This window comes from Protopterus annectens, chromosome 7.part0, assembly GCF_019279795.1.
Source record: "Protopterus annectens isolate FY-2018-M chromosome 7.part0, PAN1.0, whole genome shotgun sequence".
Classification (NCBI taxonomy): Eukaryota; Metazoa; Chordata; order Ceratodontiformes; family Protopteridae; genus Protopterus; species Protopterus annectens.
In genome coordinates this window covers 449,604,089-449,631,096 of record NC_056739.1, presented here as the reverse complement: position 1 = coordinate 449,631,096, position 27,008 = coordinate 449,604,089, and the positions used below count along the sequence as shown (strand labels likewise).

The window sequence follows — 27,008 nt, the reverse complement described above, 5'->3', positions numbered from 1 at the left end:
GGAAAAAATTGCTGTCCAGGACCGAGAAGGAGCCATGTGCCCAATTGGAAGCAATCTCTCTTTAGCCTGAACAAGCAAATAAGAGCACTAGTGAAATCCTCTAAAGCCAACTTTGAGTCCAAATTGGTCAGATCTGCTAGAGACAGTCATAAGGCCTTATTCACATATGTCTGAAATCTCATAGGAAGCACCCAGATCTGTTCAGAACTGGTGGACAAGGACATCACATACACAAATGCTGTAGATATAGCCAATCTACTGGCTGACAGATTCAGTGAAAACTTCTCCCCTCTGTTCCCCCCATCAGTAAATCAGGACATCCCCAATACCTGCCCCCACTCTCTATCTCTAGGGAACAGGTCATCACTGCCCTCTCAAAGGCAAAAAATACAACCTCCATGGGACCCAATAACATCCTAGGCTGCATGCTACATGAACTTGCAGCACTATTAAGCACCCTATTTAACCAAAGCCAGAGTACCGGCTTTGTGCCAGCTGAGTGGAGGACAGCCACTGTCATCCCTTATTTAGACCCATCAGCCTAACTAGCCTGATCTGCAAGGCCATGGAACAGATTATCATGGACCTCATTAATAGGGACATTGGCAACCACCAAACACTCGACCCCACACAGTTTGCTTTGTCAAGGGGAGGTCATGTCTGTTAAATCTGGTTGACTTCTTTGAGACAATCACCAAAGCCATGGATGAGGGGAAGACAGTGCACACCGTTTACCTTGACTGTGGCCAAAGCCTTTGACACTATTCCCCACCCAGGCATAATAGATAAACTCTCTCAACTAGGCATCAATTCATATGTTATCAGATGGGTAGCAAACTGGCTCACTGATGGAACCCACCTAATCAAAATAGGGGAAGCCACCTCAAGCAGGAGACTCGTAATGAGCTGCATACCCCAGGGATCAGTCTTGGGTCCTCTGTTATTCAGGATATACTTCTCTGAGGTGCAGGCCAAAACCAGGGGACTATGGCTGACCAAGTTTTCAGATGACTGCAAGCTGGGTGCAGTCATCAATTCCCTAAGTAATGTGAATGTTCTCCAAGAGGGTCTCACTCAAACAAATGACTGGTGCAAGAAACATGGCCTCAGGCTGAATGCCAAAAAATGCATCATCGTCCCCTTTGGGGAGAGTGACATCCCCACATATTTTCACATTATTAATGTCTTAAGTACACAATCAGTAGTGAGGGATTTGGGCACCCAGGTTGATAGCAACCTGACTTTTGATCACCATGTTGCTTCCGTTGTACGGAAAGCTTTCTACACGGCCCACCTCATAAGTAAGGGTATCTCATCCAGGAACAAAGAGGTCACAACGTCCCTGTAGTCTTCCCTTGTAAGGCCAGATATTGAGTACAACACCCCCTTTGGCATGTACCTCGCAAAGCACATGCAGCAGCCTCAAACATCTACCCTACACAGATAGGCTCTGTGCTCAGTTTCATACAGACTCCTCAGAAGTGACCTCTCTCTGGCATACAAAGCAATCTTAGACCCCGCCTTGATGGGACTGCTGCATATCCGTAAGTTAAGCTCCACTCAAGCAAACCCGTACGTGTGACCTCAACCTGGTCTGTGATATAAATAGGACTTGGTGGGACATATTTGTGTCCCAGAGACTCCCCTATCTGTGGAATAGACTCCGTCTCCACGTCAAGCAGAATACCTCATTATCCCTTTTTAAACACAACCTGGATAACTGGATGGGAAACAGAAAATGCACCCTGGGATTCCACTTGTGTCTCTGCTGGACAGGTGCTTTGGTGCTGACTTGTCTAAACATGGGCTAAACTCATGGCTAGGCTTATATGGGCCTTAGGGCTAATAGCCTAGTAACCTCCTATGATTAAGTACGAAAGAACTAGTTAACAGACAAACCTTACATACATATATGGTTACATCTCAACAGCTAACTACAAAGTGGCAGTCAAATTTGCACATGCTCAGTATTTATACACTTCTGCAAGCCCTTGGATAGCATCTTAAAGGTACATACACAAACATTGATCTACATCCTCCCTCTTAAAAAGATTTCCCTTTATGCAAAACAATTTCAGAGTTAGACATGCATTACTATAGACATTAGAAACAAAACACAATGTTCATGTCCAAGTTGCTTCATATCTATTACAGGGTTTAAAAATGTGACCATATCTCGTAACATAATAGTGTGGACCAAATTTAGCGACAGGGACAGTCTGCAGTGCACAACTTGTATCAGGAACTTCTGGATTCATCACAGGAACAGGAACGTCCTCTGGAACTTTCTCTGGAATTGGAACAATGAACAACTCACTCTGTGATAGTCTTTCTCACAGGCTATATGCTGTGGTATAGGCTCAGACACCGGTCTCAAATGTTTCTGGATTCCACTTGAAGATTGCTCCTTGTGATTCCACAATGTATGATCTCAGCTCTGGACCAGTATTCTTCATGACACCAATCTGATCATAACCTCTAGATGTTTGCATCCTTACCACTTCTTTTCGTAACTGAGTGGTTTGCTGGTCTTATCATAATAGGACTTCTGAGTTAGGTGCTTCTTTAACAGATTGGCTTTCACTAACCTGTTATTCTTGACACAAGGAAGCAACGATTGACTACTGATTGGTAATGTGGTTCTGGTTTGTCTCAACAGAAGTCTCTGAGCAGGTGAACCAAGATGTTTATCACGAGGAACATTTCTGAGATTAAAGAGATTCAGGAAAACATCACTATTGTCTCATTTTGGCTTCTCAAGTAATTGCTTTACACTTTGAGCTGCATGTTCTGCCGAGCCATTTGACTGTGGGTACTCAGGACTATTTGTGACACAAGTAAAGTCCCTTTCTTCAGCAAATCTTTTGAACTGTTGGCTTGTAAACTGCTTGCCATTGTCAAAAGCAACTTTGTGCGGACTCCCATGTACTGCAAAATGACGCTTTATTTTAGTAATGACTGTATTAGATGCTAGGTTAGGAATTAAGTCAATCTCAAACCAATTGGAGTAAGAGTCCACTAACACCAACTAATGTTTACCATTCCACTTGAAGATGTCAGTAAACTATACAAATAAACAATAAGTTCTTCTTAATACTGTACTTCATGAAATAATCTCTGTAATGGCTATACTCTGCAAAATATACCCTGTAATGGCCCATACTTTTGCAAAATAGCTTTACTGTAACACTGCACAAACATGTTCATAGGTTCATAGGTTCATACTAGGCTATCTGCCCTAGGGCATTTATAAGCCTAGCCAGAGTGTGTTTGGCTTTTGCCACCCATTTTAAATTAATTTTGCTATGCCCTTTTTCAAGGTTAGTATACTGTGCTTCTGTCTAACAGTGACATAGAAGTGATACCCGGGGTAAACCTATGATCTCCCATCCACTCATCAAGATTCCTCTTGAAGAGAGTCAATGAGGGACTTTGCCTAACCTGGACTGGGATTTTATTCCAGAGTGAAGGGAGCCTCTGGGTTATGAATCTGTCCCTCCAGCATGTCCTATTTATTTCAGTGCTGAGGTTCAAGTCTCTTGAGCGCGTAGCTCGATGGGATTTGGATTTTCTGAGGTGCAGCATGTCCATTACTTCCGGGTTGGACATGGCTTTATACGTCAGGCACAGATCGCCTCTGAGCAGGCAGTATGCCACTGAGTAGAGCTGGAGTTTCTTTAACCGGACAGTATATGGCATCTGTTTGAGCCCTATGATCCTCTTGGTTAGGTACTTTTGGGGTCTTTCCAGTTGCTGCAGGTGTCTGGTAAGGTACATCCCAAAAGGGGCATTGTACTCAATTACGGGCCTGATGAGGGATGAGTAAAGAGACACGATGACCTCCCCTGATCTAGATGTGAATCCCTTCATGATTAGTTGGGCTATATAAAATGTTTTTCTAACCACTTTGGCCACGTGGTTATCAAATGAGAGATTGCTATCAACTTGGGTCCCCAGGTCCCTAATTACTTCTTCTGTACTTAATGGATTACCACCTATGTGGTAATTTGTGGGCACTTTGTTTTTGCCAAAGGGGATGACTATACACTTTTTGGCGTTTAGCTTGAGGCCATGGCTCTGGCACCAGTTGTCTGTTTCTATGAGGCCCTTTTGGAGGATGCTTGTGTCGGCTGGAGAGTCGATTATGACACCCAGTTTGCAGTCATCTGCGGACTTAGTCAGCCAAAGTCCTTCCATGTTGGCCTGTACCTCCGAGAAATATATACCAAACAAGAGAGGTCCCAAGACTGAGCCTTGTGGGATGCCACTTGTAACTGGTTTGGAGTCTGACATGGCTCCAGCAATTCTAACCATGTGGGTTCTGTCCTTGAGCCAGTTTGCAACCCATCTAGTGACATAGGGGTTTATATTTAAGCTGGTGAGCTTATCTATAATGCCTGAGTGGGGCATTGTATCAAAGGCTTTTGCGAGGTCCAGGTAGGCTGTGTGGACCACCTTCCCCTCCTCAATGGCCTTGGTGACGATTTCAAAGAAATCAACCAGGTTTAAGAGGCAGGATCTGCTCTTAGCAAAGCCGAACTGGGTAGGATCCAGTGTCTGTAGGTCCCCAATATCTTTATTTATGAGGTCCATGATGATCCTTTCAATAGCTTTGCAGACCAAGCTAGTCAGGCTTATGGGGCGATAGTTTCCAGGATCCGTTGAGGCACCACCTTTGTGGAGAAGGACCACTGTTGCTGTACGCCACTCTTTGGGTACATATCCTGTGGTAAGGCTGAGATTGAACAGTAGTTTTATGTTTGGGTTTAGCTCTTCTTGGAGTTCATGTAGGACGCAGCTCTGGACACCATCTGGTCCCATTGATGCTGTGTTTTTTGCTTTGGAGAGGGCAGCTCTTACCTGAGCATCTGAGATGTCAGGGGGGCAGCACTCTGCTGGGATAAATATTTGCCCTTTTGGTGGGGGGGGGGTTTGTGCTGAACCTGTCAGCTAGGATGTTGGCAATGTCTGTGGGTTCGGTGTATTTTTTGTCATTTTGGACTAATTCTGAGCATATCTGGGAATTCCCACCCAGGTTCCTAACATAACTAAAGAAAGCCTTGTGATTATCCTTCGTGTCCTGTACAATTTTTCTCTCGAAGCTGGCCTTAGACGATTTTATGAGTGCCATAGTTTTTTGCTAATGCTGATCAGAGATGCCTTCCCTTTTTGGGATTTTTCTCTATCATGTAGTAGCTTCCTCCTTCTATTGTATAGTTTGTTTATGGCTGGGGTCCACCAGACAGGACGTCTGCCTTTGGAGGATTGGGTCTTGGTTTTATTTGAGATTGCATGATTCATGCATTCCTGAAGGTGTTCATAGAATGCGTTTATAAAGGATTCTGCGGTCTGGGCCATATTTTTCACAGGCCCGGGGGCTTTGAAGGATTCCACCTTGGTTTTGAGGAGTGTGAAATTTGCTTTAGAGAAGTTTTTCACTGTGGTTTTCAGGGCAGGGGGTGGAGTCGGGATGTGAATATCCAGTGAGATTAGTTTATGGTCTGATCTTACCAGTGAGGGATACACTTCGGGTCTCAAGCATAGAGTCCCCATGTTGGTGATGATCAGGTCCAGTATGTTTTCTCCTCTTGTGGGAGTGGTAACAAGTTGTTCCATAGCATTTGAGTTTATAAATTCTAGGAACCTTTGGGCTAGGGTGTTAGAGCTAGAGTAGTCCTCCCAGTCTATGTTTGGGTAGTTGAAGTCGCCCAATATAATGGTGTTTGGAGAGACCTTCATATTTTCCAGTGTTCTCAGGAAGGCCGAGTGGGGTTCCTAGGTTTGGGAGGGTGGTCTGTAGCAGGCTATAAACTGGAAGGCAGTTTTACCCGCTGTTAGTTGCACATAGATAGTCTCTGATGCTTCGTGCTGTGCCACCAACCTGGAGGTGTGGGTATCTTTGACGAATATTGATACTCCCCCTCCTTTTGTAGTACGGTCCAAGTTTTGGGGCCAAAAAGCATGGTATGAGGTATAACCTGGTAGTGCTGGGGTGCTCTCCGGAGCCTTGAACCAGGTTTCTGTTACTGCACAGATATCGATGTTCTCCATGCTAAGGAGAGTTTCGAGAGCGTGCATCTTGAGGTTTAGACTTCTGGCATTGAGTAGCATTACTCTTAGTTTCTTATCCCTTGTGATACCTATGGAGGTGGGTTTGTCTTTTGAGCCTTGCCTAAAAAAGGCACTATGGGGGTAGCAAGAGCCTTTGCCAATATCCGAAAGCCCAGGGGTGACAGGTGCAAGCCATCCCTAGCGAAGCATCGTGGCTTGTCGAGCATGTCATCCCAGGCTGACAGGCATTGGATCCCCTTTGAATGACACTAATACTTAAGCCAATTGTTGAAATTGATCATCTTGTCTTCATATTATGGCATCATTCTTGGTGAGGGTAAGATGCTACTCAAGGTCAGGGTCATACCGGCCTGGGCTACATGCTCAGAGAGCTCCTCTATGTCTCTTTTCATGTAGTCCAGGGAGGTACGTCTCAGGTCATTCACACCAGCATGGACAATGACTGAGTCATATTTGTACTTGCCTTGGAGTGACCTGAGTGCTTGTGTTATGTGGCGGATCCTATCGCCCGACAGGCAGCTCACCGTGACCTCCTTGTTCAGCCTGGTGAGCGGGATGTCAGTGTGCCTGACGATAGAGTCACCTATTACAAGTGTATCAGGTGTGTTGTTTAGCCTTAAGGGCTGTGACTGTTCGGCACACTGGCTTTGTGAGCTATGTGTTGCACGAGTTTTGTTTTGGGGTAGCGGTTGCTTGGGTGTCTGCTTTGGAGGTGTCTGCTGCTTAGGCAGATTTTTATTTAGAGCCTCCGAGTATGTTTTTGTGTGTTTGTGTTAGGTTTGCTGTCGTGGTAGGTCTGTGTGAGATTGGAATTGTAGTGTGTGTGGTTGCCTTCTCCTCCTGACTTGTTTCGCCAGTACTGAGTTGAGAGAGCTTAGCCTCCAGTATGGCTATATGGTTGCATCTCTCACATGTGTTGGAATTTGTTGGGAGGAGGAGAGAGTTGTCTGTGTACATGAGGCAGTTGTAACATTGCCTCAAGATTCTGAGATTCACCAGCTGGACCAGAGAGGAGATTGACAACTGACCTTTGGACATGCTAGAATAGTATTGGGAATTCCTTTATAATTGAAATAAAAGGGCCAATGGGAAACGAGGTACTCAAGGGGAGTTTGCGAGGGTGTAGTGCTTTTAATATTTTAGTGCTGACTTATATAATTGCTTTAGTGAGCAAGTGCCAGGTAACTTAAATGCAATGTGTTTCAGGTAACTTAAATGCAAAAACAACAAACAGTAACTTTCTTTCAAGTGAAACAAGGAAATAAGTACAGTAAGCAATGCAGATATCACTAGTGATCCACAGAAGCGCTGAAAAGCCGAATTTTAGGTGGAATTAGCGTTTCAGGGAAATAACAAGCAAACAAACAAGCAGCATACAAATAAAGCTAGATTCAGCAGGCCTGGATCTAGTTTATGCTACAGCAAACAAGGTGTACCAATTTCAGTAAGAAACAGTTCAAATATGCAGGCACTATAAGCCTTTAACCAGAAATTCCCAACTCAGAAGGACAGAGTCCAGCCTCTCCTCCCACAAGAGTGCAGACCACGACCCCTTTTAATGTAAAATAACTGGCTTGAAGCCCAAGTGCTTAAACCAGAATTAATACACTTTTAGAATAACAGACACTGAGCCCTCAATCAGCAGTTCCCAACTTAGAAGGATGGTAAGCTACATGTTCTGCCACTACAGTGCAGACCACAAACCTTCTTAATGTAAAACAACTGGCGTGAAGCCCAAGTGCTTAAACCAGAATTAATACACTTTTAGAATAACAGACACTGAGCCCTCAATCAGCAGTTCCCAACTTAGAAGGATGTAAGCTACCTGTCCTGCCACCACAGTGCAGGCCACAAACCTTCCTAATGTAAAACAACTGGTCTGAAGCCCAAGTGCTTAATCCAAAAGACTTAGAATGATAGCTACACTTTAATCAAGTTACTACCAAGCAGTAATAAATACAATTGAATACTTTAAAGAATGCCTGGATTAGTGCTCAGGTTATACAAACAAAGCTAGATTCAGCAGGCCTGGATCTAGTCTATGCTACAGCAAACAAGGTGTACCAATTTCAGTAAGAAGCAGTTTAGATATGCAGGCACTATAAGCCTTTAACCAGAAATTCCCAGCTAGAAGGGCAAAGTCCAGCCTCTCCTCCCACAAGAGTGCAGACCACAAACCCTTTTAATGTAAAATAACTGGCCTGAAGCCCAAGTGCTTAAAACAGAATTAATACACTTTTAGAATAACAGACACTGAGCCCTCAATCAGCAGTTCCCAACTTAGAAGGATGTAAGCTACCTGTCCTGCCACCACAGTGCAGACCACAAACCTTCCTAATGTAAAACAACTGGTCTGAAGCCCAAGTGCTTAAACTAAAAGGCTTAGAATGAGTTACACCAAGCAGTAATAAATACAATTGAGTACTTTTAAGATGACGCAAAAGCAAAATAAAGTAGGAAGAAACACAAATACAGTAAAAGCAGATTTTTTTTTTTTTTTTTTTTTTTTTTGAGTGAGCAAATGAGATGGGCCCAGGAGTTACAGGACAGAAACAAGTGCAAATGCAGGCCTTAAAATCAGAAAGTTGAGAGAGATGGAAGACCGCCCAAACGGCCAATAACTACAAATTCTGGGCCAGAACCACTCCTTATGTGGTAGACAGGTTACCTAGTGCTTACCACTCCGACTGATAAGCTAGAAGGCTTCCCTCCAACACAGAAAGGCTTGGGGGCTCAGAAGCTTACAAATCGTCCTGGATACAGCAAATCTGTATCTGGAACACTAATTACAGGAAACTTTATTCACTTTTGATAACTCAGGTATCTTTGCTTAATCCAAAAATATGTGGATGGCGAAAATGTCATTTCCCCTTATTTTATTTGATTTATGGAGTTCAGATTTTATTTCAAACATTTTCCGTAGTAATTTGAATATTTTTATCAATATCATACATATCGGTTTATGTGAATATCATATAGAATGCTCTGTATGCCTTGTTTCATATTTTATGAAAAAGAAATAGTGCTGAGCAAGTTTTAATATTTGAAATTTGTTTCTGACCTGTTTTGCGAACTTTGTACATTTTAGGGATGATCCACTGCGCAAGTGCCTTAAATCGCTTTGGCCATGCCAGATAGGCTGGTTCTGAATCCATGTTCTTTAGACATACTACGTCTGGAACCATGTCACTCGTCCTTCTCTAACATATGACAAGCAGGTGGGGGGGGGTTGTTTAGATGATTTAATACACATGAGGGTGGATTGCATCATCCTTAAGTACAAATGAATAGTTAACAGACAGACCTTGCATACATACATGCTTACATCTCAGAAGCTAACTACAAAATGGCAGTCAGACTTGCACATGCTCAGTATTTATACTCTTGTGCATGCCCTTGGATAGCTTCTTAAAGGTACATACACACACATTGGGGTACAGGTCTGGTTTCTGATGGTTGCCTATTTTTGTTTTAAAAGAAACAACTTTATTAAATTTTCACATATGACACAGGCAATCTTACAGTTATGTAAATGAAAACAAACTATATTGACACAATTCCAGTCGCAAAAAGTCTACATTACAAACCACATTGACACAACTGTAGCTGCAAACATTATACTTCACTTATAATCTATCCAGCCATTGTCAGTCAAACATTACAGAGTTCATTCAAATCCTGCCTTCTTTTAAACCTCATTTTTTCCTATGCTTGTACTGTTCCCACAATTCCATTTTTCCTATGAAATTTGCTCCTAATTCCAGTTGTTTTATCTCTGTTACTATATTCACTACTTCTAGTGAAGTTGGTTTAGACTTTGATTTCCATTTTCCACTAATTGCTTTTTTGGCAACCATGATAATTAGACTCAGTAAGGCCTTACTATTTCTAGGCAATTCCGATTCTGTATCAGAGCTCAAAAAATAATTGCCTTAGTTGCACCAATTTGCTTACCCAATATCTCTGACAGTCTACAGGGAATCTTTATAGTCTGCCAACTCATTACACTTCCAGAAAATATGTTCACAGTTTATTTTATTTATTTTATTTAACATTTGTTGATCGGGACCGGGAAATAAATAAATAAAATAAATAAATAAATAAATAAATTAAAGTCTGCCAACTCATTACACTTCCAGAAAATATGTTCACAGCTACCTCTTTCTTCCCCATCACACCTCCAACATTTGCTGTTTACCTGAGGAAAACTGTTTTGGAGCCCCTCTTTGACCCTATTTAAGTGTAATTTGGACGGCTGAATGGGTAACTGGTAATTCACCCGGGGTGGGGGGGTTCCACCTGTATCCCTCTTGGACAGGGGCAATAGGTGCCGATTTTCGTGTCTGCTTGAACCAGACAACCTTGGGGAACACAAGTTGAACTTGGCAAGGCTTGTAAGGGCCCTGCGGCTATTAGCCTAGTAACCTCTTTTGATTCTATACTCTGATATTAGTCCTTGATAGGGAAGTCAATCTCTAGGGTGCAGTCCAAATAAATTCTTGGCATTTTCCATTTTATAGCTTTTCTCTCTCTAGCTATTTGCTCTCAGTGCCTTGGTTCCTTTGCCAGTTTTCCCCAATATATTCCATTCCTTTCTTGCCTATTGTCTGTATCCCTTATTTCAGTCATCCCTATTTGCAGAATCCCCTTTCTCCATTTCCATGTTGGCTTAGTACTTAGAATACTTTCTGCTACTTTATGAATATAATATTCTGTATGATTATTGTCATTCTCCTCGAAGGTCTGCATTCAAAATCCCAGTCTCTCCTTGTTTCTTGGGGGTGTCACCAGCTGGTCCAGGGCATTGGAGTTAACAGAGTCAAGGAACCTCTGGGCAAGTGAGTTTGAGCACGAGTAATTGCCCAGTCAATGGATTTTTAAAGTCGCCCAAAACCATGGTGTTCGGATGCACCATGATAGATTGAAATGATCCAATAGTGGGCGTCCTAATTCATGGAGGGGGTTCTGTAGCTGGAAATGACTTGAATAGGTGTCCTACCAACAGTTAATTGCACCTGAAGTATCTCCAGGGAATCATACTGTTTAAACAATCTGGAGGTGTATTTATCTTTAATAAATATTTGATACACTTGCCTCCTTTAGTTTTCACACCTTCATTTTGTGGTCTGAACATGTGGAAGGAGGTGTAACTCAGTATGGATGGGGTATTCTCCACAATCTTGAATGAGATCTCTGCGACTGCACAAATGTCTATATCTTCCATGGTGAGGACTGCTTCCAGTGAGTGCAGTTTCATGTTTAGCAACATAACCTTGAGGTTGTTAGATGCAGTTTTTACATCGGGAATTTTGTCCTTGAGACACTGCTTAAAAAAGGCACTATGGGGGTGGCAAAAGCCTTAGCCAGTAGAATATGACAGACTCATAACAGTACCTGTTGTTGAGAGACTTGAGTGCATGTTTGATATGGCATATCCTGGCACCTGACAGCTGACCGTGACCTTTTCCTTATCCAGTCTGGTGAGAAGGACATCTATGTGTCTCATGATGTAATAAGCTATGACTAATATGTTTGGTTTTGGGTTTTGCCTTAAGGGTTTGACAGCTGAGACACTGGTATGTGAGCTATTATGTGTATTGTGTTTTACAAAGGAAGTATTATATGTATTATGTGTAGCATGCTTGTGTTTGTGTTTGAGAGGTCTCTGGTGTAGAGATATGTTTCTGGTGAGGACCTCCGCATATGGAGGTATGTGTGATGTGGGTTTGGGTGGAGTAGGAGGTGAGGTATACGTGCTGACAACTCACTCATTGTCATATGTACTGAGAGCATGGATTCAGGGTTCTTAATACAGTTGCATCTCTCACCTGTTGAGTTTGTGTGGACTAGGGCTAGAGGGTTGTCTGTGAACATGAGGCGGTTGCTACACTGCCTCAGGATGCCCATGTCAACCAAGCTGGCTGGAGAAACTGTGGGAAATTGTCCATCCATAGTGTTAGGTAAATTAATATGGTCAGGAAAAGAGGTCATACTTAGGAATGGCTAGTGGGTGAGAGGTGTGTTGGTACCTCTGAGGCTAGGCTTAGTTTTCCACCTGACAGTAGAGCAGTTATAGACCACAATCAAAATGTGTGCTTCTATAACCACCAACAGTAACCACTACTATGCAGCAGTGCACGATGGTGTGCTACAGTGAAACAAATGCAAATGCAGGGCTTAAATAAAACAAGAAATAACCCTTTTAACTCAAACTAGCCAATAAGGATGTTCTCTCTAAGCTCTAGTCCAATCAGCCTCAATTGGCTGGGACCCAGACAGCACTCTACTCCCACAAGGGTGCAGAAATGCCTTCACCAGCTTGAATTTAATGCTCAGAAGTTACAAAACAGACCCAGAAACAGGAAACCTGAAAATGGGCTATGCAAAAGTGAAATAATACAGTATACAGTAAAATGTGGCAAAGAACAGTTCAGACAGCATAATGCAAATACAAATCAAAAGTGCAATGTAAGAGCAAAACAGGCACTTATAGTTAGATGAAATCAATGAATGCCTCAGATATTTCAGTATTTTAGTGAAGAGTTGGTTTTAGTGCTCAAGTGATATCAGTCTAGATTCAGCAAGTCTGAATCTAGCCTATGCTATAAAATGCAGAAGTACTATAAATTCAAAGTGCATAAAAATCATAGTTACAACAGCAAAAACAGTTTAAATAAAGCAGCAATTCACAAGCAGTTCCCAGCTTAGAAGAATGTAGGCCACACTCTCCCACCACAAGAGTCTAGACCACAAACCTTCCTAATGTAAAACAACTGGTTTTGGAGCCCAAGTGCTTTAACCAGAACTAAGACACTTAAGAATAACAGACACAATATGTCTTTAACCAGCAGTTTTCAGCTTAGAAGGGTGTAGGCTATCCTCTCCTGCCACAAGAGTTTAGACCACAAATCCTCCTTATGTAAAGCAACTGCTTTGGAACCAAGGTGCTTAAACCAGAATAAAGACACTTAAAATAACAGGCACAATAAGTCTTCACCAGCAATTCCAAGCTTAAAAGGGTGCAGGCCACTGTCTACTGCCACAAGGGTCTAGACCACAACCCTCCTAATGTAAAATAACTGGTTTGGAACCCAAGTACTTAAAACAGAACTAAGACACTTTCAGAATAAAAGACACAATGAGCCTTCAACTAACAATTCCCAGCTTAGACGCGTGTAGGCTATCCTGTCCTGCCACAAGAGTTTAGACGACAAAGCTTCTTAATGTACAATAACTGGTTTGGAGCCCAAGTGCTTAAACCAGAACAAAAGCACTTAGAACAACAGGCACAAATGAGCCTTCACCCATGAATTCTCAGCTCAGAAGAGCAGAGGCTGCCTTCTCCTTCCACAAGAGTTTAGACCACAAACCTTAATGTAAAATAACTGTCCTGAAGCCCAAGTCCTTAAACCAAAATTAAGAGACTTAGAATAACAATTACAATTTAATCAGGCTACTAACAAGCAGTAATAAATGTAGCATAGTAAATGCAGATTAACACTTTTAAGAACAAGCAGCAAAAGCAAACTAAAGTAAGAAGAGACACAAACACAGTAAAAGCAGCTGAATAAAGTGTATTTTTTGTTAATTAAGTAGAAAGGGAGGAAACAGAAGATAATTCAGGGTTAAGAAATGAAGGGGGTGGGCCTTCCCAATCAATGTCACTGTACTCACTAGAATAAGCTGATGCGAAGGGACTGGGAGGAGTGTGCAATATCAAATTCTTCTTTGTTATAGGCTTCCTAAGCTTGGTGACGGCCCTTTTTATTATCAGAAAACAGTTGCTTAATAGCAGTCTTTCTAAACTCATGCATATTATCTTGGTAATCCCTTATTTTTTTGTTTAGCATTCGGCAGTTCCTTCTCTTCTTGTTCTGTGGGATTCTCTCTGTTTTGCAATACTTTAACAGTTGTCAGTCCATCTAAGTAATTATTGTTACTGCTTAACTATATCTTCTTTTCTTTTATTTCCACCCTATTTTTAAATTCCACTTTAATTTTATTCCACTCGTTAGCTATATTTTCAGAAGAAATTTCTATCTTCTCTAATATCTCCTGAATAAATTCCACTACTCATTTCTTAAATTCCTCTCTTTTCAGCAGATAAGTGGGAACGTGCCAGTGCACCATTTTTTTCTTCAGCCTGTGTTTTTATTTTAGCTATTATTGGCGCACAATCTTAAATAGCTATTGGGTGCATATCAAGACCTTCAATTAAATGCACACGTTCCTGTGAAATGTAAATTCTGTCTAGCCTAGCCCAGTTTTGGTATCTTGAGGAATAATATGTAAATTCACTCTGAACTCCTAGTTCTAAATTCACATCTTCAATGCCAGATATTTTCATATATTTCTTCAAAATCTATCCTTCTTTGTTATATTTTCCATTCTGGCCGTCCCAGACACATCTTCCAGTCTCCACCTATAAGTAATATTCCTTGCTGAAAGCTGATTATTTCTCCCAGAATTTTCTTAAGCTCCATCACAGCAGTTTTAATTGGAATATAAATACATGCCAGTGTAACCTTCCTCCCTTCCCAGTAGCCCCTTCATGCTACAAATCTACCATTATTATTTTTTATCATGTTCTACCACTATTAGAGCTCTTCTTGCAGTTAATTTAAGTACTCCTCTTTTCCTTTCTCCTAGGTATTCTGCTGAATAACCATCCTGAAAACCTTTCTTTATCAAATCCACATGCTCATTTCTTTTTGATTTTGCCTTCTGTAGCATAGGTATTTGCACTCTACATTTTTTAGTATAGTTCACTACTCTTTCTCTTTTGTATTTATCTGTGAGACCATTGACATTTAAAAACATTACAGAAGGTATCAGTTTCTTAAAGTTATTATTCTCACCTTTTATGTATAACATATTTTCTTAAATAATCTTGAACAAAGGTAAACCACAGCGTTAGCAGGAACCAATCACCAAATGAAAAAACCCAAAGGGATATGATGTAAAAACGCCAGCTTTAATCCAAAATAGACAGGAAAACAGACAGGATGAGCGCTTTCGCTATGTAGCTTCTTCAGATCCAACACATACTCAATAAAAGTCTCTGTAATATATACTTCTCTGGGTGCACTAATTAAGTACTTAAGCAATCTATTAATTATAGCTTTTAAAAAGACATTGCATAAAATCATCAAATATATATATATATATATATATATATATATATATATATATATATATATATATACTAATTCAAGCACTTATAAACACATAAAAACATTGCTTAAAGCATGCTTAATAAAATGTGCTAAATAAAAATACACAATATGAACATATAAAAACTCATATTATTTAATATTTCTCCTTTGTCTCAATTTTGGTTTAATTGAAGCTCTTTCATTCAGCCCATGGTCTTTATCAGCTTTCAACAGAATAATCCATTCTGTTTCTTTTGCTTCAGTATAGGTTTTTATATCCCCTCCCCTTGGATTAGGGACTATTACTTCCAATACTTTGAATAAAAATTTGTGCTCAGAATCATGAGTTATAAAGTGCTTAGCCAGTGCATTATGTAGAGTGCCCTTTTTCATATGATACACATGCTCCCTCATTCGATCTCTCAGTGGGCGATTGGTTTTGCCTACGTAGAATGAGGAACATGATTGACAGATAGCTAAATATACGACATGTGATGTCATACAGTCAGCTTGGGCATATATATTAAATGTTGTTTGCAAATCAGGATGAAAGAAATGCATTGTACTGTCAATAAGTGAACAAAAATTACAGTTGCCACATGGCTTAGTGTAACCTTCATGTTTATCTTTACAGCTAGACGTAGGATAGCAAAACCTTTTTAAATTATTCTTATTTCTATATAGAAATTTGGGTTCATCCCCAACAATCTGCTTGAGATCATTATCTACATGTAGAATGGCCCAGTATTTACCAATCACTTCCCTAAGCTCTGAATAATCAGAAGAATAATATGTAGAAAATTTAACATGTTCTTTATGCTTCATACTTCTATCAAAATTATCATTAAAATTTCTAGGCCCAAAATAAGGTTCTGCCTTTGAGGAATGTAATTGGTATACAACATTTAGTTCTAGATTAATTTCAGTAGTATTATATCCTCTGTCAGTTAATCTACCTTTAAGACCCATTAATTCACTTTCAAAGCCTTCATCTAACGGGTTCAGCCTAGAGGCTCTAATAGCTTGGCCTCTCATAATATTTTAAAAAATTAATGCGGATGCATACTAGATCTATAAAGAAGGGTATTTGTATAGCATGACTTCCGATGTACCCCAGTATTAATGAAATTGTTATCTAGCCTCTCAATGTATAAATCTAAAAATTCAATTTTATACAATGAATAGTGCATAGTAAATTCAAGATATGATGTAAGATCATTCATAATAGTATACATAGATTGAAGTTCATCCAAAGAGTCTTTCCAAAGTAAAAACAAATCGTCGACAAAACGTCGATAGAATATCACATGTTGTTTAAACATATCATTCTGTATGATTATTGTTATTTTCCTCAAAGGTCTGCATTCAAAATCCCAGTTTCTCCTTGTTTCTCGGGGGTGTTGCCAGCTGGTCCAGGGCATTGGAGTTAACAGAGTCAAGGAACCTCTGGGCAAGTGAGTTTGAGCACAAGTAATTGCCCAGTCAATGGATTTTTAAAGTCGCCCAAAACCATGGTGTTCGGATGCACCATGATAGATTGAAATAGATCCAATAGTGGGTGTCCTAATTCATGGAGGGGATTCTGTAGCTGGAAATGACTTGAATAGGTGTCCTACCAACAGTTAATTGCACCTGAAGTATCTCCAGGGAATCATACTGTTTAAACAATCTGGAGGTGTATTTATCTTTAATAAATATTTGATACACTTGCCTCCTTTAGTTTTCACACCTTCATTTTGTGGTCTGAACATGTGGAAGGAGGTGTAACTCAGTATGGATGGGGTATTCTCCACAATCTTGAACGAGATCTCTGCGACTGCACAAATGTCTACATCTTCCATGGTGAGGACTGCTTCCAGTGAGTGCAGTTTCATGTTTAGCAACATAACCTTGAGGTTGTTAGATGCAGTTTTTACATCAGGAATTTTGTCCTTGAGACACTGCTTAAAAAATAAAAGGCACTATGGGGGTGGCAAGAGCCTTAGCCAGTGGACTATGACAGAGTCATAACAGTACCTGTTGTTGAGAGACTTGAGTGCATGTTTGATATGGCATATCCTGCCCCGTGACAGCTGACCGTGACCTTTTCCTTATCCAGTCTGGTGAGAAGGACATCTGTGTGTCTCATGATGTAATAAGCTATGACTAATATGTTTGGTTTTGGGTTTTGCCTTAAGGGTTTGACAGCTGAGACACTGGTATGTGAGCTATTATGTGTATTGTGTTCTGCAAAGGAAGTATTATGTGTATTATGTGTAGCATGCTTGTGTTTGTGTTTGAGAGGTCTCTGGTGTAGAGATATGTTTCTGGTGAGGTATGTGTGATACAGGTTTGGGTGGAGTAGGAGGTGAGGTATACGTGCTGACAACTCACTCATTGTCATATGTACTGAGAGCATGGATTCAGGGTTCTTAATACAGTTGCATCTCTCACCTGTTGAGTTTGTGTGGACTAGGGCTAAAGGGTTGTCTGTGAACATGAGGCAGTTGCTACACTGCCTCAGGATGCCCATGTCAACCAAGCTGGCTGGAGAAACTGTGGGAAATTGTCCATCCATAGTACATTTTTTAGTATAGTTCACTACTCTTTCTCTTTTGTATTTATCTGTGAGACCATTGACATTTAAAAACATTACAGAAGGTATCAGTTTCTTAAAGTTATTATTCTCACCTTTTATGTATAACATATTTTCTTAAATGTCTAGTTCCAACTTTTGTGTTACATGCATATACTGTTTGGCAGGTTACTCTTTTATACAGTTGTTTCTTGTCATCTCCATCTGAGCCTATGTCACATCTTACAAAACTTTTTGTTTTATTGAAAACTCTCAATAAATATACCCAAATAGCCCCTAAAACCTATTAACTAAATAATAACATTAAAAACTATGTACATCTTCAAATATTGAGGTTTTACCCTCCTAATAGGAACAAATGTTCCAAACTGACAGCCACACATACAGACTTGAAATAACTTAAAAGAGAGGTTATCCATGCTAAAATACATGGTATAGCCTGTGCTTCTACTAAGTGCTGTCTACCTTAGTATCCCCATTACACTTAAAAATAACAGGAAAAAAAAATACTTTATATATAGCATGCAAAGAAAATTATATGATATTAAAATAGTGTCATTAAGAAACCAATTTGTTTTACTTAAAGTTTACTTTCTCCCTCCTCCTCCCCTCTTTTGAGTATTTTTAAACATTATAGACATGAAGTAGAGCATATGCTTTAGAGTCCCCATGCAAGTTTAACAAAGCCCAATATTTCCAGATTTTCTTGTTCTGTCATGTTTCACAGATATACTTATTGCTTTGTAATCCCACATTTCTCAATTTCCAAGTTACTGGTTTTACTCCTGTTCATCTCCATCTCCCAAATCCTCTCTCTGCTTCATTTCCAATGCACTTTTGATTCTTCTAGTCAACTCTTATGCTTTTTTCCTTCTCTCAAGCATTTTCTGTTGAAAAACTGGAAAAGGTTTCATTGGCATAGTCTCTCTGTGGTCTTTATTACCAGAAGAACAAGAAGCAGAATCGCCTTCTGTTTCACAGTTCAGTTTTTGTTTGACAGACTTTTTTATTTCTTCCTTAGCATGTACTTTATCAAAAATGATTTTATCCCTCTAGGGAAAAATATTTTGAAGATAGCTGGGCACAGCACTTTGAATTTCATGCCTGCTTCTCGACATTCCCTGAATAATGGAATACATTTACTCCGCCTAGTGTGCAAGTAGTCATTCTCCACAAACACTCTGTTATCTCCCACTTGTAGTACTTTGCCGTTTTGCCACAGTTTTGAAAGAATCAGCTCCTTTTGCTGGTAAGATTGCATCATTACTATTAAAGGTCTATGTTGCATTCTTATAGCCAGGTTTGGAGCTTACACTCAATGTGCTTTTTCAATTAACAATTCATGTTGTGGAATACTAGTCCAGTTGCTTATTTATGCCTTCTATAAAATGAATATAGTCTGTTCCTTCCAGCTTCTGCAGTACAGCAGAAAATCTCAGGTTTTCCCTACGTGCTCTCTTCTGCAATTCTATATTTTTTTTGAAACATCTCTTCTTGTGAAGTTTCATATTCAGCCAGCTTTTTCTTCATTTTGACCTCTGAGTTTTGCAGTTTTATCACATTACGTGAATATCTGTTTAAAGCTTCTTCCATTTTTCCACTCTTTTATTGTTTGAGTTGATATACTTCATCAGTTTTTAATTTATTTTAATCAGGTCTGTGTGCAGTTGCCTTATGCTTTCCTCTGGGTTGTTAGACGTCATGTGTGGAACTTGCATGGCTTTTTGGTGAACAGCTGCAGTATTTTTGCAGTGTTTCTTTGTCACCTTTTGTGGCTGACTTTCCTTCAGGTTCTCTGTATGTCTTTTTTCCTGGCATCCAGGAAGTGCACTTACTAGCCAGTTATTGTAATTTACCCAGAAATTTAGGTCTACTGGCTTTCTCTGCTTAGTTTCTGTTTTCACAATGGGAGAGCTAGAATTAAGTTGTTACTCACTGTACAGCTATCCTTGAAGTCCTACCTATGTCTTTGTTACAATTTCCATGATAATTAATTCCTTGGCTTTGCATGTTAGACTAGTCAGATTTAATACATCTGTAGTTTCTGGGTTGGTTGATGCTCCACCCTTGTGAAGTGGGATAACTGTTGCAGTCCTCCATTCTCATGGTACAAAGCCTATTTTGAGGCTATGGTTGAAAAGTTACTCAAGTGGTCCTGATAGATCATGTTTTCAGCTATTTAGGAGGCATCCTGGGATATTCCTGCTGTCCACTGAGGCTGTGTTTTTGGCTTTAGTGAGCATACTAGTACCTGGATTTCATGGAGGGAGGCAGGGGGGGAGTGGGGGTGAAGTTTGAGCTGAATTTGTCAGCCAGCAAATTCGCTATGTCACTCCACTTAGTGAAGGGGGCACCATTGACCACCAGTTCAGCACACTAATGTGTGCTGCCTTTGAGGTTTTGTTCATATAGAAGGCCTTGTAGTTGTCTTTAACTTGTGAGGCAATCTTGACCTCATAATTGGCCTTGTTGGATTTACGTGGTCTTCTTAGTTTCCTGTTTAGTTGAATTAGAGAGCTCCTATAATTATGTGACTTTCTGTTCCTGATTTTTTGCTATGACTTTTTTCTTTTTGTTAGACACACTGTTAAGGTTAAGATTCCACCAATGTGGTTTGTTTTTAGAATTTGTTTTGGATTTGCTTCTAATAGGTACAGCAGCCTCTATACAGCCAGGCACATGGTTGTATAATGCCTCTGTGAACAATTCCACATACATAGTTGTGAACTCGGGCTTGGAAGGAACACTAAAGTTTGATAAATTATCACTTAACAGGGTGCAGTTTGCCTTGAAACTGTTCCTAACTGTTAAAGAGTTTGCTGGGGTTACTTAGTTGATTTTTATTTAGAAGGAGATAGCTTTGTTGTCCAACCTCACCATTGAGGACATGACATTTGAAGGAGTGCAGTGCTGTCCCATATTGGTAAGTTCCAGGTTGAGTATGTTTGAACCTTTGGTGGAAGTATGCACTATATGGTCAAGGAATTTTGTGCTAATAAAGTCCAAAAATCATTGAGAATCATTGTGCCTGTTAGTATGAGGCAGCATATGTTTCTCATTCTATAGAGGATAATTGAAGTCTCCCATGAATAGGTAATTTGGATTAATGGTGAGCGTGTTGTAAAAAAAAATGCACTTCCTTTCACTGTTACTGCTGTAAGACTGTCTTTCAATTGCCTTCAGCATGGGATTTCCAGCTAGTTGTTTGAGTGGTTTATGGTAGTATTCCACTCAAGTGTCTATTCTACTATGTTTTTATATTAGGAGGGCTGGGTTTATTCATCTTGTGGCAAGTCGTGTTTGCCTGGTCTGTCTGAGGTAAGAAATACACAAAAGGACTCATAGTGCAGTCATTTTATTGGCCAGTGGGCTCATTAGTTATTCTGTTTTTTCTGTGCTGCTATAAAGTTTGTGCATTTGTGTGGGTTACCAGTGCCCTGTTCAGTAGAAAACATTTAGAAAGAATGACTCATTAAACTGTAACCTATAAAGCAGCAACATAGTACAAATGCTTTGTGCCAACAAGCTTAGAGTAGCTAGTCGGGACTAAAGTGAGAACACCTACAAATTTAGTTGAATTCAATATTGGGTAAACATTAAAGTTAGTAGATGTCAATACTGTTTTGCATAATCTGCTCCGACAAAGCACCCTTAATAGCCATCTAACCACAATACACCACCCCCTTGTAGCAAACAAATCAAAGGATTGGACAGTGTGGATATGCAATTTCCTAACTTCTCTGTAGCCAGCTTGGTGGATATTGGGCATCTTGAGACAGTGTAGCAATTGTCTCATGTTACTGATAACCACTTTAAGAAGCAGAGACAGTATGTGAAAGGTGTACTTACACAATGACACTGGAGGCTAAACCGTTGCATACAGGTGCACATCAGGTTGTTGAAGCCACTCATACAACACCCACCTCACATAGTACACAACACACACACAGACTAACGTATGCTGAGGTACTTAAAAATAATCTTCCTAAACAACAAATATCACCTAGATCACCCTTTGTCAAAGCTATGCCTCAACACGCCCAAAGGCACTCAGAAAAAAATACATAACACCACATATGCTGTCATTGTCAGTGGAGCCCCAACCACTAAGCTCCTAAGGGAAGCAAACACACTTCCCAGGACTCTCATCATTGGGTCTCCATTGTAAGATATAGATGCCCCTCTGACCAGGCTGAAAAAGGAGACAATTACAATTAGTTGCTTATCTGGAGCCAGAATGCACTAAATCATGCACTTGAGTCATTACGTCACAGATACCAGTATGATTCCATCATAGTCCATGTAGGTGTAAATGTCCTGAGATTTACCTTCTTGGACTATATGGAAAGAAACAGAGAGCTTTCAGACTATGTGTCTCAGAATGGTATGAGTCTAGCATTCGGCAGCACATTACCATCACCCAAGATGATGCCACAAGATGAGCAAATAATGATTGATTTCAAAAACTGGCTGTCTTTCTGGTATCATTCTAAGGGGATCCAATGTTTATCAGCTTTAGAGGACATGGTTAACAGACCATGTTGGTTTACCAAGGATGGTCGGCACCTCTCTCTAAGTTTCGAATACTGACTAAAACTTTATCCAACACCATAGTGCCTTTTTTACATAATTCCCAATTGACAGACCTATTGACATAGCAGAATCAACTCAGCTAAACATCAAGGTATTACTGCTCAATGCCAGAATTCTACTCGCACTTGAATATAGACATCTGTGCAATTACTGAGACATGGTTTAAAGTGGCAGTGAGTACTCTGGCAGTGCAAGTTTTCAGTGCCTTCCACACTTCTAGAGCAGTAGCTGCACAGAAAAGGGCTAAAGGAGGAGGTGTCATAATATGCATCAGTGACAAGCTTACCTTTAGGGTGATCAAACAGGATGATGAGTTCCTCCATGTGCAGCTCATCATAGACAAATTCCCATACCATATCCTAGGCTGCTATAGTTCACCCTGCATGTCTAAAGAAGCTTACAATGCATACTTGGACCTACTGGAAACACTTACCATCCAGCCTAACACCATAGATATGGAAGACTTTAATTACATCTGGATAGACTGGAAATCCTACATAGCCTCAAATCTACAGGGCCAGAGATTCCTGGACTTCGTAATACAAATACCCTTGGCCAAATAGTAAATACACCCTCTAGTCTCTCCAACATACTAGATTTCCTGTTTACAAATATGAGAGAATTCTGCAGCACCCCCAATGTATAATCCTCCCTGGTAAGGTCCGACCATAAAGCTGTCTCCTTCAAAATCAAAACCCACCATGTAATCCCATCAAAACCAGTAACAGGAACTATTCCAAGGCAAATCACCTTTTTTAAGTGATCAATTGTCAAAATTCAGTGTCCCTCCAAAATCAGAGAACATACCTATACTGAATTGCTCTCAGAAACTCTGTACAGACATGCCAATCGCTGGAGAGAGGCTGCTATACCTACAAGAAGCAAGTCCATGACTAGCCCACAAAATAAACCACCCTGATGGCATCCCAAATTAAACAGGGTATACAACAAAAGGAAAAAATATGGCAAAAATCAGGAATGGTGATGCCCATAAATATAGAAACTCTTTCTTCTAAGGAAATAGGCAACAAAGAGGGCTAATTAAGTCAGCAGAATTCAACTTATAGGATAGATAGCCTTTCAAGTGAAAGCTAACCATACAAGGCCTTCTACAGCTATGTCAGAAACCTCAAGAGCAGCATACACAGCAATGTGCTGAACTGGTGGTTAATGGTGCCACATTCACTGAGCCTGGCGATGTAGTAAACCTGTTAGAGGGCAAATTCAGTTCCAACTTTACCACCCTCTCACCCCAACCATCCCCTCAGAAATACCCTCAAACATAACCCCTCCAGTTATAACTAGGAAGCATGTACTGACTGCACTCACTAAAGCAAGAACACGGCCTCAGTGGGCCCTGATAACACCCCAGGATGCCTCCTAAATAGTCTAAAATATGACTTATCAGGACCCCTGGAGTTACTGTTTAACTATAGTCTTAAAACAGGCTTTGTGTGACAAGACTCCCCCTTCATAAGGGAGGATCTTCAACAGAACCTGGAAAGTACAGATCCACTAGTTTTATTTACAAAGCCATGGAAAGAAGTATCATCCACAAGGACACAGAAGACCTCCAGACACTGGATCCATCCCAGTTTGGCTTTATCAAAGGAATGTCATGGTTACTGAATCTGATGGACTTATTTGAAAAGGTTGCTAAGGCAATGGATGAGGGGAAGATTGTGCATACTGCCTACCTAGATCAAGCTAAAGTACCTGATACAATACCCCACTTGAGCATTGTCAGCAAACTTATGGAACTAGGTATAAACCTGTTTATAGTACATTGGATAGGTAGTTGGCTCACTGATAGGACCCAGGAGGTTAGAATCAGTAAGACCACCTCCACAGCAAGGCCGGTCACCACTGCAGTCCCCCAGGGTTCTGTGCTGGGCTCACTCCTCTTTGGCATCGAATTCTTGAATGTCAAAGGCCTTTGGCTGGCAAAGTTTGCAGATGATTGCAAACTGGGAGCAGTCATTGAATCCCCTCAAGATGAGAACACCCTTCAGAAAGGTCTTACATTGACAAATACTTAGTACCAAATCCATGGCTTAAAACGCAGTACCAAGAAATGCATTGTAGAACCTTTTGGAAAGTCTACCACCCCGTGTAACTGCATCATCAATAAAATAGCCTTAAAAGTTGATTCAGTAGTCAGGGATCTGGGAACTCATGTAGATAGTAACTTAGACGTCTATCATCATGTGTCCAAGGTAGTAAAAAATCCTTCTGTGTTGCTCAACTTATAAGCAAACGCATGGCATCTAGGTCTAGAGAGGTCATCAGACCCATCATAGAGTTACTGCCTCCTTTGGTATGTACTTGACCAAAAACATGCAGAAACACACAAGTCCGCAAAGATTCCTTGCAAAAAGAATAAAGGGAGTAAACACAATGTCCTATGCTGATTGCCTCAAAGCCCTGTCTTTTTACTCGGTATTGTACAGACTTCTTAGAGGTGATGTTTGCCTGGCATATAGGGCATCCCTGGACCCTGTTTTGATTAACCTTTTGCACATCCACAAAACAAACGGCATCAGAACTACTAGATTAAAAGACCTACATTTTTCTTGCAACATAACTAGGAGATGTTGGACGGACAGATATGCTTCTCATAGAACTCCCATTCTCTGGAACAGGCTCCCCATCTATGTGAAGCAGAGTTCCTCTCTCTCCCTTTTTAATTGCAACTTGGACCAATGAATGTGTAATTGGAAGTTCACCCCTGGTCTGGCTGCTATACCTCTGATAAACAGAGGCAGTCAGTAAATCACCACCTATATAATTAAATTTGTGGGTCATATTTAGGTTGCACATCTAGGCTTATAAGGGCCCTAGTGGCCATTCGCCTAGTATGCACCTATGAACCTAGATGAGCCAAGCCCGTAGGACACCCTCAAGATCCATGACTAGCCCCAGCAAAAAAAATAGAATTAGTTCAGGAGTGGAGGGGCGGAGATTAGCTTGTAGATCCATCAAGGGCGTTGGTTACTGGACTGTTAACAATGAAGTCTGAGGGGACTGTAAAACATGCTTCAAATACAGTTGATTTAGACTTTGATTTATTTCCATTTTGTAATACTTGTCTTTTTGCCAGCCAACAGAATTAAACTTACAAAGCCTTCTTATGTCTAGGGCAATTCAGATTCTGTATCCCTGCTCAAAAGAATAATTTCCTTAGTTACATGCATTTGCTGTCCAATATTTCTGATGAGTACTCTGTAGGGAATTTTTAAGTCTGTCAACTCTTTACATACCCACAATAGATTTTCCCAGTTACCTGTTTCTTCCCTATCACATCTCCAACATTTGCTGTTCACCTTAGGAAAAATTCTTTGAAGTCTGTTTGGGTTATAAAAATGCTTATGCAAAAACTTCCAAGCAAAAATCCTAAACCTTCTGGACTTTGCTGCATACATGTGAGCAGTAAATGCATATGTCTTCCCATCATTCCTGTTTAAATTGTTTTTCCAGTCTCTCTTCCAAATTTTTTCTAACCTCATCTGATTGATTCTTAGTTATCATGCATTGTTTTTTATGCCCTACTAATTATCTTTTTTTTTTCTCATAGCAGCTTCTGTTCTAGATTCAACTAAAGATTCTATCAGAGCAGGTCTGTCACTTGTGATTCCCCTGATCCTTTCCCTTTGCCTATGCTGTGATATCAGTCTGTGGTAGTGAAGGGAGTCTCCAGCCTGCTGTCTAAACATAATCATGACCTCAGCACTTCGTTACCTTTTCTCTTTAGCCATTTACTCCCAAATACCTTGGTTCATTTGCCAGTTTTCTCCAGTGAATTCCTCCTCCCTTTGGCTTATTTTTCTGTACCCCTACTTACAGTCATCCCAGTGGGCAAAATCTCCTTTCTCCATTCTCATGTTGGCTTAGTTCTGTGAATACCAGATGAAAGATCTCCTCAACAAAAGTAATACCAAGTCCAATCCAAGATGGCATACCATGTCATAAATGTTATAGTTAATACAGAAAATAAATCAGAAGATGGGTAAAAATATATTGGTAGTAAGTATCTTGAAACTATTATTTACTGAAACTAAAAGTATGAATTAAATGTTTTAATGCTGCATGTGTTGAAACATCAGTAAGTTATCTGCTTGAGAATGAAATGCTAGGGTCTATGTAAGTGAAAGCCTTGACAGATTTAAGCTGATTTTAACAATGTGTCGGAATAATGCATCATATCCCTGGGTCAGCTACATTTGCATCCTGTGTTTTTCAGAGTCAATTTGTACAATAAGATGGGGCCCTTTTCCTGGGAATTAAGTGATTTATGTGGATAGATGAGTTAAAAATATAATTTACAGGATATGTTATCCAGCCTTTAGTCTAACTATAATTTCTGTATGTTGTGGCAGGACATCTCCTACGATGATTCTATTATGGAATGCAAAATGGATGCCCCAAGTGGAATCGTCATGGAAGGCTACCTTTTCAAGCGGGCCAGCAATGCCTTCAAAACTTGGAGTAGGTGAGTAGTTAACCTTGCTGCTTCAACAGAAAGGGGGTATTAAACAATAGTGCTAGAGAACCTGCATCCTGATTAATCTATAGGTAAGAATTTGGTAACAGACAGACTCAGGATGGAAATGTCT

General features: G+C 40.3%; 1 protein-coding gene across 1 annotated transcript in view; it reads left to right on the top strand.

Moving 5' to 3' along the window:
• Positions 1-27,008, top strand: part of ACAP1 (ArfGAP with coiled-coil, ankyrin repeat and PH domains 1) — a 1,330,515-nt gene that overhangs the window by 837,393 nt on the left and 466,114 nt on the right. The window contains exon 10 of the mRNA XM_044077032.1: positions 26,772-26,884. Within this exon, the coding sequence (XP_043932967.1) occupies positions 26,772-26,884 (113 nt within the window). The remainder of the gene's footprint in view (positions 1-26,771; positions 26,885-27,008) is intronic.